A 13644-nucleotide genomic window follows, 5' to 3' on the forward strand; every position below is an offset into this window, starting at 1 on the left:
TTTATAATTTTAATTAAAAATACCATCCCTTCCCAATTTTTTTACAACTACCACCTATAAATACATTTTTATTGTGGTTTTTCGGAAATTAGGTTCTCTCTCAATTCTCTTGCCTCTATCTCTCTCTTCGGCCCTTCTCTCTCCAGATCAATCAGAATTCGGATCAACCCCTCATTGTCCGTCTCTGAAAATAATTGAACAGAGAAAATCCAATGATGCAGAAGTTGAGTCACTGCGAGAGGAATACCATCAAAGGGTTGCAACACTTGAAAGGAAGGTAGGTCTTCTCATAAAGTCTTGTTTATAATCGTGCTTGGATTGATCTAGGTGTTATATGTGCCCGTTATGTTTTTGATGAAATTGGTACTTGCCTATTTTTAATTCAGCTCCTGATAATTGGAGGGGCTATGCCAACTTATGATTGCAGGTGTATGCTCTTACAAAGGAAAGGGACACGCTTCGGCGGGAGCAGAATAAGAAAAGTGATGCAGCTGCTCTTCTGAAGGAAATGGATGAAATAATTAATCAAGTTATGGCTGAAGGTCTCTTTCTGTCCCTGTCTGTCTCTGTTTCTCTTGAGAAGCTCAATATGTTCTACATATTTTGTGCCTCATAGTTAATTTCAACGTAGCCAATGTTCTATTGTGGATGCAAGGAGGGTTTCTTTATGCAATCATATCAATAATTATGGAAATTCCTTCATTTTTGCATTTTTATGTACCAGCTGAAGAGCTTTCAAAAAAGCAGGCTGCTCAAGAAGGACAGATTAGGAAATTAAGGGCTCAGGTATGCTAGCCGGTTTATTCATTGTCTGATTTTGTCATTCTTTAATCCTTTCACTGCTAGGTATTCTTATATTTTTTTTCTCTGAATACTAGATCAGAGAGTTTGAAGAAGAGAAGAAAGGGTTGATTACTAAACTTCAGGTAATTCATTTATGTTAGAATCTTTAAAATTGTGGTTCTCTGATTTCGTTTGATAAAGACAAAGTACACATGCTGGAAGAATTGGTTGAGTTTCCCTGCATGCTGAAATGGAGGGGGGCAGTGGCCTGTAATGCACATGCAATCTGGAGAGTTACTACTCGTGACAGGGTTTGGGTGTTTTTTATGGTTATTGGTTGTCTAGTTTTGCCAAGAGGATCTCATAGTGCTTGCTTGTTTGGGCGAATTGAGTCAGTGGTAGTCCCACTGGAGCAGCTTAAGTCCTCTGATTTTACTGATCAACAAGAATACTATGCCTGCAAAATGAAATAAAGGAGCTTTTCTGGTAATGAACTTTATTTTTGGAGACACACATGCGCAATGAACTTTACTGTCTTTGATGGCATTTTGTGTTATTTGTTTGATAGGAAGGTGATGCTGCTGTTGCCGTTTCTGAGGAGGTGAAGAACAACCATGTAGTAAGAAATCAATACTATAATTAGTGTAGTTATTTGCCTATGTTTGTTTCTAGTCAGCAGATTTGTCATAGGCATATTAGTGTAGTTACCGTATTGCAAGGGCTGAAATCTGGATGATATCAGCTTCTTTTTATTGTTGTTTTAAAGTGAGGTATGTATGGGTCTTATGAAATTTTTACAGAAATATATTGGAGGGCAAATAATTTTATTTTAGTTTTTTATTCCCAAATGATACCCAAAACATGTAAGCTTCACACTATGTTAATTTCTGCAGGATGGGAAAACATTGGACAATGAGTTGGAGGTTGTTGAGGGAATGAAGCTAGATAGGGGCTACATATCCCCTTATTTCATCACCAACCAGAACAATCAGAAATGTGTAAGTTTTAGTTTGACTCAGTGATAACTATGTCTTGAAACTGTTAGAGGGCTGCTTGTTAAAGTTAGCAGCACCTCAAGTCCCTTTTTGCTTGATGCTGATTATCTTCAAACTTGTGTATGTGCTGATAGGAATTGGAAAATCCTCTAATCATAATCCATGAGAAGAAAATCTCAAGTATTAATGATGTGGTTAAAGTATTGGAGTTGGTTTTGCAGGTTAGCATTTCTCTGGTTAGGTTCACTAGTTTCTTCGTTTTTACTATGAATTGGTTGACAAACTTTTGCTCCTTTTCAGAAGCAAAGGTATTTGCATTTTGTTATATATTTCAGAACCGAAGTTATAAAAGAAAATGGTTTTCCTCTTTGCTAATTGAGAATCATGTGCAGTTATGATTTCAGATCTGTAGATAACCTGTTGTTGCTGATATTGCTACACGGGAGGAGAACAGAACAAGTTGGAAAATGTGCAAGAAGGGAGAGCTAACTCATACAACGAAGAACAAATTGATGAAGTTAAGATCAAATTAGTAGAATTTGTGAGCTCTCCATTATTTATAATTATAGGTAGGAAGTATGTATGTAATAGAGCAAAGATTGGTTGACTATGTAATAACAATTGAATTGTCAAGTTTTATGAAAGAAATAATTTTTGCTTCTTGGGATAGTATTGTTAGGGTTCGGTGGCGATTTATTTTCCATGTCTAAATTGTAGTATGTAATGGATGTGTGTGTATTGTATGTAGATTGACTTAATATTGCTGTCCTATTGCATGTGTATTGTACTAATATTGCCTGTGTATTGTATACATATTGTATGCATATTGCCATCGTATTGCATGTATATTGTGATGCTATTGCTGTTGTATTGCCATTATATTGCCCTAATATTGCCTCTCTAGTGTATGTATATTGACTACGGCTCATCAATGGGTTTACGGTTTGGGCCATACTTCATTCAAAAAGAAGACGAGGAGGAGAAAGAAACAACGTGCCTTTCAAAAACAGGCAGTCAGGTGCATCATAATTGCATCGTAAGACATTGTAAGAAATTATTTTAAAAAATAATAACAACTAAAAAATAATTTACAAAAAAAGGAAGGTATGAATAAAGAGACAGAGAGCGAATAAGGGGAGAAAGAGGCAGAACGAAGCTAGAGAGAGAGAGAGAGAGAGAGCTGCGCTACAGAAAGAGAGCAAAGAGAGAGTTGCACTAGAGAGAGAGAGAGAGAGAGAGAGAGAGAGAGAGAGCTGCGATAGACAGATACCAAAGAGAGAGAGAGAGATGTGCCAGAGAGAGAGAGAGAGCCGAGTGAGCTAAGAGAGAACAAAATTTCTGAACATGTGAAAAATCAGCAATAAGTGGACAATAATTATATTTTTATAGGTGATATTGTAATACTATTGCTATCGTATTGTGGTTATATTGCTTTAATATTGCCTCTATAGTGTACATGTATTGGCCTAATATTGCTATTATATCGTATGTCAATGGCCATTTGGTCTAATAACAGAGTCTCCACTTCGTTGAAAAGTAATCCTGAATTCAAATCTCATGGACACGACAATTGTTATCCATCCTTATATTAGCATGAATTGATGTTGACCTTTGAAATGATAGTTGGAGTTGCACATCGATTCATATTCAAAAGGAAAGTAATTCTCTCCCTCAATGAATCTTCGTTCAAAAGAAGGCAGCTATCAAATATTGGGTACAAAAATGCAAGGTCCACAGTAAATTAATTGGACACAAACCACATATTACAAAACTAGGATGATTTTTGGCATGCTTGAAAAGACAAGGGCCAAATACAACATAAAAGAAAATCCATTCAAGCTTCACACTAAACATGGCTCAAGCACTCGACCATGGTTTCAATCCAAAACCTACCCAACAAGGGCATACCACGTGTCCATCATAACAGAAGAGTGGCATTTACAAAGCATGAACTGCAATATGTTTCTTTTTCTCCTAAACAAAATTGTTACTAAAATGGAACAAAAGATCCCTAACATAGAGCAATACAAGCAAAGATAGTCAATTGTCATACACACAAAATTAGTCCTCATCCATCCCTGCATGCTGATCTCTCTCACTAGGGTCACCTGCTGGTTTTGCCATTATAATCTGCAAGATAGTCAAAGCACTGTCAACAACCTTTTTTTAATGAAGGTATTAAACATTAAATAGGCTGCAATCAGATGGATTCATCATTTCTCACACATTTTTAGCTAGCCAGAAAACCCCCAGCATATAGATTTTCTATTTACTATCAAGCCTTCTACACTGAAGCCATATTCATTATAAAAGTTCAACATTTCCCAAAAGTAACTTTCAATTTTATTTTATTTTTCCAAGTTAAAAACTAACATTTGCGACCGTTCTTTTGAGTTATAAAGGAGTTTGTGTTCTGAGTACACACGTGCATACATGCATCTGTGCCAAGTTAGGGGAACTTTGAAAAAAAAAAAAGAGAAAAAGACTCCACAAAAAGTATAAAAGTATAAAATTAAATAAATAAATAAAAAGAATAGTCAACTAATTCATAAAACCTCGACTTTTTATTATTATTATTTTTTAAACTGTATGTAGTTTAGCATTTTTTCTGCTTTGACCTCAAAGATGCAATCAGGGATTCAAAGATGTAGTTCATACTAAATTTGGTTCGTCAGGTTTAAGTAGAAGACCTGGATCTGAAACTCTTACACTAGGCAGCACTTTACCCTGAGAATGATTTATATTCACTTCGTACCTTATCAGGGTTGCTTGCCTGCATGCAATATAACCCCAAATTCAGAGAAACCCATAAACCAATTCAAATTGACGATGAACAGTACCTTTTGCAGGTGAACGATGGAAGAGGAAGACCACTGCTTCACAAAGAGAGAGAGAGAGAGAGAGAGAGAGAGAGAGAGAGAGAGAGAGATAGCTGTGCAAGAGAGCCCCTAGAGCTTCCCGCGACAGTAAAAGAGAGAAGAAAGTGTGAGAGCTGATCGAACAAAGAGTGAGAGCTGAGCAATAGAGACAGAGAGAGCTGAGCGACAAAGAGAGAACAAAATTTTAGCAAAAGTGATATGTGTGCAATAAGTGGACAATAAATATATATTTATAGGTGATAGTTGCAAAATTTTTGGGGAGAGGTGGTATTTTCAGTTAAAATTATAAAAATGGTGGCATTTAGAGCTATTTCCCTTTATATTTATAGTATCTTTTAAAATAAATAAAAAAAATAAAAGCTTTTTTCCAATCATCAGACATCATTGGCATTACCACCACGAATTCAACTTACAGAATCTAAGGGTAATGATTGAGTGGAATGATCTATCTTGACATGCTTTCTCAATGGATCATCTGAAAAAGGAAGATGAACCAATTACTTCCTGCAAAGCATTAAAACAAGTAGAAACCAAGGCAGCAAAATCAAAATGCATCTGACGCACAAGGCACACAATATAATCAACCTCCAACGTCTTTAAGTTGTAGTTATATCATATTATACGCAAACCCAAACAATTAACAATACAGAATAAGCTGAACATTTGAATAGGGAGAAACAAGAAACAAAATAGAAAATGCCCAGAAACACACGAGTATAAAGAAATAGAAACGCTCAAGAATACAACAAATTTTACTGGTAGATAGTCGGGAATAAGAAAGTAATAGCATTTCCAAGACAATTGTTCTTCCTTTTCTCCAATGAGGGTACTTCAGAGATAGCCATGATTATGAACTCACCAAAATTATCCGATGCTGGCACTTCATGGGATCTCTTTTTGAGTGCATCCGTGACAGATGCTTCACCTTGCAAAGATCCTGGATCCTGAAGTGAAAAAGAAGTAAATTATACCCCCAATCTATAGATAATTAGTACGAGATGCATGAAGAAGCAGCTCAAATTAATTCAAAAAACACCCGTCCAAAAAAGCTTGAGCTCAGACTAATTATTACATTCTTCAACCTCAAAGTTAAAAGTGTCTCTGTTGCGCATAGTACATTGTTTATCTTACTCCAGAACATGCAAAGGAGCTGACAATTATAAAAAATAATCTACAATACAAGATACAAGCACAATCAACTGCTATGCCATAAATGATAAATCTCACTGGTATATTGGAAGCACAATTAGGAGTTCAATTTCAAATGGGGACTTTTGAAATTGAAATTGGAAGGGGGACTTTTGAAGTTGAAATTGGAAGCCTAAATCTCACTGGTCCATTGGAAGTCTAATTAGGAGTTTAATTCCAAATGGCACACAGTGAAAAGTTTGCCTTTTTGAAATCGAAATCGGAAAATGAATTGCAGAAGGTAGCAAGTGAACTCTTACTTGAAAAGGGCAATGCATAAGCTTGCCGAAAATATCGTCCTTCAAATCTGCAGCAGCGATTATGTAAATGGCATTCGTAAGTCCACATGAATATTCTTCCGTGTCCTCAGGCAAAGAGTACCCTTTGTACACACTAACAGGAGGATCAAATATCTGCCACAATTCCAAATAAAAAAGAAAGAGTGAAGTGAAGTGAAGTTCAAGCACATTAAACCCATTCAACCCAGAAATAGAAAAATGTAAAATTATCGAAGAACTAAGCTGAGCCTGACAATCGCCGAAACTCTTATAAACACCAACAATATCTCCTTTGCGCACTACATAGAAGGCATCTTTTGCCAGCTCCACAACCGGTTCAGCTTCTGACTTCCTCCGTGAACGAGACTATGTCGTCTTCCTGCTGATGCTGCTGCTGGCTTTGCTTCGAGATCAGCAGAGCTGAATATGGAATCTCGTTGATTCTAAGTTGATGCACTTAACCCCACACGAAAGGTCCAATTTTATTTTCCATGAAACGACCCTTCGTTCTGAAAATGGTGGTTGCGTGAAAAGTGCGACAACGACAAGCAGTTCATCACACACGCAGCGTCAGGATGGATTGTCCAGGTTTCTGAAACAGAGCCAGAGGAGGCAGAGAGATAGAAAAGGATTTGGGTATGACTGCGCACAAATAATGGATTTTCTCTTACTTAATCGTGGCCTGAAATTTGAGAACATGGTGATAATTAAAGTGTTTGGTATTAATTAGTACTTGGGCACAAAGAATTGAGGCCCAAAACCAATTTCGAACAAACCCCTAAATCAATTTCTTACAAATCCATACACCATAAACCAAATTCACAAAAACCCTAAATTTCAAAGACAAGGAAGATGAACAGTACCTCGTGGGTGTGAACCGTGGAGTTAAGCTTGGATGAATAGCCACCGCTGAGGGAGAAAGAAGATTGCGTCAGAGAGAGAGAGTTACACGAGGGAGAGAGAAGGGCTGAAGAGAGAGATAGAGGCAAGAGAGTTGAGAGAGAACCCAATTTCTGAAAAACCACAATAAAACCACAATAAAAATGTATTTATACGTGGTAGTTGTAAAAAAATTGAGAATGGATGGTATTTTTAGTTAAAATTATAAAAATGGTGGCATTTTAAGCTATTTCCCAAGATACTAAGTATATTATTTCTATTTAAAAGAAACCACTTATGAAGAAATTTTGTTGTGAGAGGTTTAATTCGGAAAAATATAAATTTATATTTTTATTGTTGGTGCAATGTAGAAATATCTTTAATGTTAGAATATTTCAACAGTATCGCCGCACGGGTATAGTCTACAAATAAAATATTGCGCGGTGATACTTTATAAATAGAAATTTTCAACAGTATAGCCGTGGGGCTATACCCCTAAATAGAATTTTCACAAGTATCGCCACCCAGCTATATCCTGTAAATAGAAATTTCGAACGTATGGCCGCCCTGCTATACACTGCAAATAGAATATTTCAACAGTATAGCAGGATATTTCAATAGTATAGCCGAGCGGCTCGGCTATACCCTCTAATAATCTTTGCTATAATATATAAATAGAAATCTTTAAATGTATAGCCGCTTGGCTATACTCTCTAAATAGAATTTTCAAAACTCACATTTTATCTGACAAAATCAAGGATTAACTACAAAGACATAATAAACCTTCACTCCATCATACCGTCTTGATTACTGAATTATTCAATTATAAAATTACTAAGCTATTCCAAATATGATTCATTCCATCCACTCCCAAGCTCATTCACGTTTGTTTAAATTAACCCAAAGATTATTAAGCAAATCCTAAACTGAAACAACCTGTTCACATACTTGAAGAAGTGTTGGCACTGCACTAACCCGAGAGAAGATGAAATCCATTCCCTAAGGGTTCGAGCATTCAACATAGTTTCAACTGCAAATATCAAAAGAATATGAATGAACGATAAGAAACCCCACAGAGCTTAGATTACAAAAGTCAATATGTAGTGACATAAATAAACTTATGCTTACCGAGGGCAGTTTCTGGGTTTAACTTTGCAATATTTCTGGCAACATCAACAGGATCAACGTTTGCAAGACTGCACACCGGGGAAAACAAATTATTAGAATACCCTTAGCTTAAACCAGAATCATCCATCCTCTGACTAGAACCAAATATTTATACAGAAAATGCATCTAACATAATCCCTGAATATGGGCTATGTTTCATCTAGCACCACAACTACAATCAACACACAAAATACAGATTGCTTTAAAAAATAAACACAAAGAAAATTTGAAAGCATAAGCAAAAGCATGCCATGTCCTAAAATCCTTTGTGCTATATCAAATACAAAATGCTTCTCTACGTGTCTTTAACAGATGAATGCATACCTTCTTCAAGAACTATGCCACTGAAGTAAACTCATGAACACAGACAATCTCATTGTTCCAATAAGGTAGGTCCTAAAATGAAGGAGCTAAAATAAAATATTAAAGTTCGAACTTATACGTCCTCATCTTGGAAGGACTTGTTCCATCAACACCACCAATAATTGAAATTCTATTGATAAAGTAACGACATCAAAGATAACTTGGTCTTAGAATGGTAGGCTTTAATAAAATTTCTCAAGATGCATTACAAATGTTTCAGAAATAAGTACAGCTATGTTTAACATCAGATATAGCAGATGAGCACAAGAACAAAAGATAATTATAAATGACACACAAATCAACTGTTATATTTGTTTTAGGTGAACCTGGAGATGCTACTAAGGTTGAATCCCATACTCAAACTGATACAGATCGGACTATGGAGATCTAACAAGACATGTTAGCATTGAAATTGAATGAAAATATGGAAAAATGGGTACAAGTACTCAACCAATAGATCTCCCTGTCCCCATCCATTTCATGTTCATGCATTCTTTAACTCATGTCCTGAAGATAACACATAAAACAACAAAAGTGGATACTCACAGAATGTAAACAAATAGCTCAGGATCACCCTCATTGCTCTCCAAGTGTTCCTGTTGCAGAAAGTAGGATCAGATGAGGCTTCATATGCCTAGTAATTGAAACATAAATTAAAACTAAAATATATGCATGGTAAACCTGAACTGAATCTCAACCAATGAGTCAGCAATTTATTGGCCGAAGATGGGGGTTTTTCCTCTTCTACAGCAGCTGTATTATCTTGCATCTTTCTGGGAGTTTTGATTTACTCTTCTTGCCCATCTTATGGATCCAAAAGCTGCATTTCACCCAGATTACATTACTGAGAATTGACAAAAATGTATTTAGAGATGCCAGACCAGCCAGGAGAAAAGAAATCTGAAAAAAAAAAAATAAAAAAAAAACGACATCCAAGTTCTTGGAAAAATCGGCCGCCTAGGCGGGCTAGGCGGGTTTTTTTTAAAATTTTAAATTTTAATATTTGATTTGATTATTTATATTTATATTTATATATAAATAAATAGTATAGCCGTTCTCTGGCATCAAATGGCATTCATTTTCTCTGGAAATGGCCACAGGACCTTAATTCTAGTTGAGTGGTAAAGAATGACATGCTTTATAATTCTTTCCTATTAGATTTCTCCTCTCTTTCCTTTCGAAATTGAAATCGGAGCGATAGTTGGTCGTTTGAATATGATGATATTGATTGAATGCAGGCAACTCCCAAGGTTCACCCTAATTTATGAAACCAAGGAGTGGCTTAGAGCTGATGAACAATGACCTTCCCAGCACCAACCCTGAAGACTCTATGTCCTCCTTTGATTTGTCCAAGAATGATTCATATCTCATGTCAGCAACAGGAGGGATGATCTCCATTTTTTACATGACAACATTTAAGGTAAACCCTGTTGAAATGTAAGTGATAAGCTGATAAGAATGTAATTAGGCCTCTAAGCTAAATGGTGTATTCACTTTGTTCTAAAATAGACAGGTGTTAGGCATTAGTCATGTTAAGTGGTAGTAGCCACATGTAAAAATCCTAGAGAACAGTTTTGGATGTAAGGCTGTGATTCTCTGTGATGTCAGAGAATCCAGCTATTCTTTCATACAGTTATAGCTCACACTGAGCTTGCTCTATTTGAGCAGAGAATATGCAATAGCAATACACTGTTTCATTGAGTCTAGCTCTCTACTCTTTCTCTCTGCTATTTCTTCCTCACTTAATATACACAAAATTCTAACATGGCCTCAGAGCCAGGTTTGGTCTTTTGATCTGGGCGTAATCTGTGAAATCACTGAGCTCAATCGAAGCTCAGCTAAACATCTGAGAAGAAAACTTTTTGTTTGATTCAGACCAAAGGATGGCTGGATCTGGAAGTTCAGAAGTACGAACTCCAATCTTCTCCGGTGAGAACTACGAGTTCTGGAGGATTAAGATGATGACGATCTTCAAATCTCTTGGGCTATGGAGTCTGGTAGAAAAGGGAATTTCAACCTCTGATTCGAAGAAGAAGACAACGAAAGTTGAAGAATCATCAGAAGAAGAAGCTGATGCAGAGATACTTGCTGTGCTCATGAAGGACGCAAAGGCTCTGGGCATTATACAAAATGCAGTTTCTGACCAGATCTTTCCTCGGATTGCAAATGCCGATTCATCTCAAATGGCATGGAGTCTACTCTACAGTGAGTATCATGGAGGTGATCAGGTCAGATCTGTAAAACTTCAGAATCTCAAACGAGAATTTGAGTATATGAGAATGCGTGAAGGTGAACAACTAACTGCATATCTTACTCGATTAAATGAATTGATAAATCAAATGAAAACGTTTGGAGAAGTGTTATCAAATGAGAGGCTGGTTCAAAAGGTGTTAATCAGTCTTAGTAGAGTGTATGATCCCATCTGTTTGGTGATTGAAAATACAAAGAGCTTGGAGACTATTGAATTGCAGGAGGTTATTGCAATATTGAAAAGTCAAGAGCAACGGTTTGACATGCATAATGTGGACATGGCTGAGAAGGCATTTGGCTCTTTCTCAGTCGATACAAAAGGGCAGAACAAGAATGGTACTCAATCTGGTTCTACTAAGTCTCAGAAGAATTGGAAGTCTAACAAACCATGGGAGTCTAGACAGAAGCCACAGCAAGCTGGTGCTGCACAAACCTCAAATGGATCACAATATGTGCATCAAGATGGAGTGAAGCCTCAATGCAAAGTATGCTCTAAATTTCATTTTGGAGAATGTAGATATAAGGGCCAATCTAAGTGCTATAAGTGTGATAGATTTGGACATTGGGCTAGGGACTGTACTGCAAACAAAGGAGTGCATAAAGCAAATAATGCAAGCCAAGTAGAAGTAACAGGGAATCTGTTTTTTGCAAACTGTGCAATTTCAGAGAAGAGTGCAAATGGAGAATGGTATGTAGACAGTGGTTGCAGTAACCATATGACTGGGAACAAGGAGCTGTTAATTGACATAAATTCAAGTGTCACAGGCAAGGTGCAAATGCCAACAGGGGAGCTTGTAAGTATAGCTGGCATGGGTACTTTAGTGCTTGACACAAGCTCTGGTACAAAGTATATCAGAGAAGTCATGTATCTACCTGGTTTGAAGGAAAATCTGTTGAGTGTAGGCCAAATGGATGAACATGGTTATCATTTGGTATTTGGAAGCAGCATGTGCAGTATCTATGATGGTTCTTCTCTCGAGAATCTCATCATGAAGGTGGAAATGAGGAAAAATAGGTGTTATCCATTGTCATTGCCCTCAAATGACTATGTTGCACTAAGAGCTGGTATATCCAATTCTACCTGGATTTGGCATAAAAGAATGGGCCATTTGCATCTGAAAGGTCTACATCAGCTTAAGGAGAAAGAGATGGTACATGGTTTGCCATACTTGGAGGATGTAAATGAAGTGTGTGGAGGCTGTCAACTGGGAAAGCAACACAGAGAGTGGTTCCCTAAGGATCAAGCATGGAGAGCAAGTACACCCCTTGAGCTTATACACATGGATTTGTGTGGACCAATGCAAAATGAGTCTCTAGCAGGTAATAAATATTTTATGCTGCTCATAGACGATTTTACAAGGATGATTTGGGTCTACTTCTTAAGATACAAGTCGGATGCACTACAACTGTTTTCGAAAATTCAAGTCTATGGTGGAGTTGCAGAGTGGATACAAAGTGAAATGTGTTCGAAGTGATAGAGGGGGTGAGTTCACATCTAGTGAATTCAATAAACTATGTGAAGATGCAGGAATTCAAAGACAGTTCTCCATGGCTTACACACCCCAGCAGAATGGAGTGGTAGAAAGGAAGAATAGGACAGTGGTAGAGATGGCTAAGGCTATGTTACATGAGAAGGAGTTGCCTTATTACTTATGGGCAGAAGCTGTACACACTGCGGTGTACATTTTAAACAGGTGTCCTACTAAGGCTCTTAGAAACAAGACCCCTTTTGAAGCGTATAGCACAAGAAAACCAGGTGTTGCTCATTTGAAGGTATTTGGCAGTGTGTGCTTTGTGCATAAACCAAAAGAAAGTAGAGAGAAATTGGATGCCAAAAGCACAAGGGGAGTGTTTGTTGGATATGCAACATGTGAGAAGGGTTATAGAGTGTTTGATCCTGTCACTAGAAAACTACTACTGTCAAGAGACATTGTATTTGATGAAGGAGCAATATGGAATTGGAAGGAAGCAACTGAAAATTCTGTGGTGATGGTGAATGTTGAAGAGCAGCCTAGGAATTCTCAAGTGGAATTGTTTGAAACACCTGTAGGAAATCGAAATTCTGGTTTCATATCTATAGACTCAGTCTCCTATGAAGAATCAAGCAAGGCAAGCAGTAGATTGGAAGACACTCAGAACTTCGATCATACTCCATTGAAATGGAGGAAGTTGGATGATATCTTAGCACAATGCAATCTGTGCACAATGGAGCCTGAGAAGTTTGAAGAAGCTGTGAAGGATGAGTCATGGATGAAGGCAATGAAAGATGAGTTGAACATGATAGAAAAGAATGATACATGGGAACTTGTTGACAGATCTATGGATAAACCAGTGATTGGAGTTAAATGGGTGTTTAAAACTAAGCTAAATCTGGACGGTTCAGTGCAGAAGAATAAGGCACGACTGGTGGCTAAGGGATACTCACAAAAACCAGGGGTGGACTACAATGAAACATTCGCACCAGTGGCTAGATTAGACACAATCCGGACTCTGATTGCACTTGCAGCTCAGAAGGGTTGGCAGCTGTATCAATTAGATGTTAAGTCAGCTTTTCTAAATGGCATTTTAGAGGAGGAAGTGTATGTAGATCAACCGGAGGGATTTGTAGTGAAGGGTTGTGAAAGCAAGGTTTACAGGCTGCACAAAGCTCTATATGGCTTGAAACAGGCGCCAAGGGCTTGGTATAGTGAAATTGATGGTTATTTTTCTGAGTGTGGTTTCACAAAGAGCCAAAGTGAGGCTACTCTTTATGTCAAAGCAAGGGGAGAAGCAAGCATTTTGATTGTATCTATTTATGTAGATGATATAGTCTACACTGGAAATGATCAAGAAATGATAGAAGACTTCAAGAAGGACATGCAG

At 37.3% G+C, this 13644-nt stretch overlaps 1 protein-coding gene across 1 annotated transcript; it reads left to right on the forward strand.

Moving 5' to 3' along the window:
• The first annotated feature begins 70 nt into the window (after positions 1–70).
• LOC117623726 (chaperonin CPN60-1, mitochondrial-like) lies at positions 71–2441 on the forward strand. The gene is made up of 8 exons (XM_034354724.1): positions 71–277; positions 428–542; positions 725–786; positions 879–926; positions 1352–1402; positions 1677–1781; positions 1913–1999; positions 2171–2441. Exons 2-8 carry the CDS (start codon positions 509–511, stop codon positions 2174–2176), a joined length of 393 nt encoding a protein of 130 aa, XP_034210615.1. The 5' UTR covers positions 71–277; positions 428–508; the 3' UTR covers positions 2177–2441.
• Positions 2442–13644: the final 11203 nt, after the last annotated feature.

The sequence above is a fragment of the Prunus dulcis genome, chromosome 1, assembly GCF_902201215.1.
Source record: "Prunus dulcis chromosome 1, ALMONDv2, whole genome shotgun sequence".
In the NCBI taxonomy this organism is placed as follows: Eukaryota; Viridiplantae; Streptophyta; class Magnoliopsida; order Rosales; family Rosaceae; genus Prunus; species Prunus dulcis.

Excerpts from the sequence above, each read along its gene's own strand:
- LOC117623726 (XM_034354724.1), top strand. The coding sequence starts at position 509 with ATGGATGAAATAATTAATCAAGTTATGGCTGAAG. Across the intron at positions 543-724 it reads TAATCAAGTTATGGCTGAAG|CTGAAGAGCTTTCAAAAAAG; the intron begins GTCTCTTTCTGT and ends TTTATGTACCAG. Across the intron at positions 1,403-1,676 it reads AGGTGAAGAACAACCATGTA|GATGGGAAAACATTGGACAA; the intron begins GTAAGAAATCAA and ends TAATTTCTGCAG.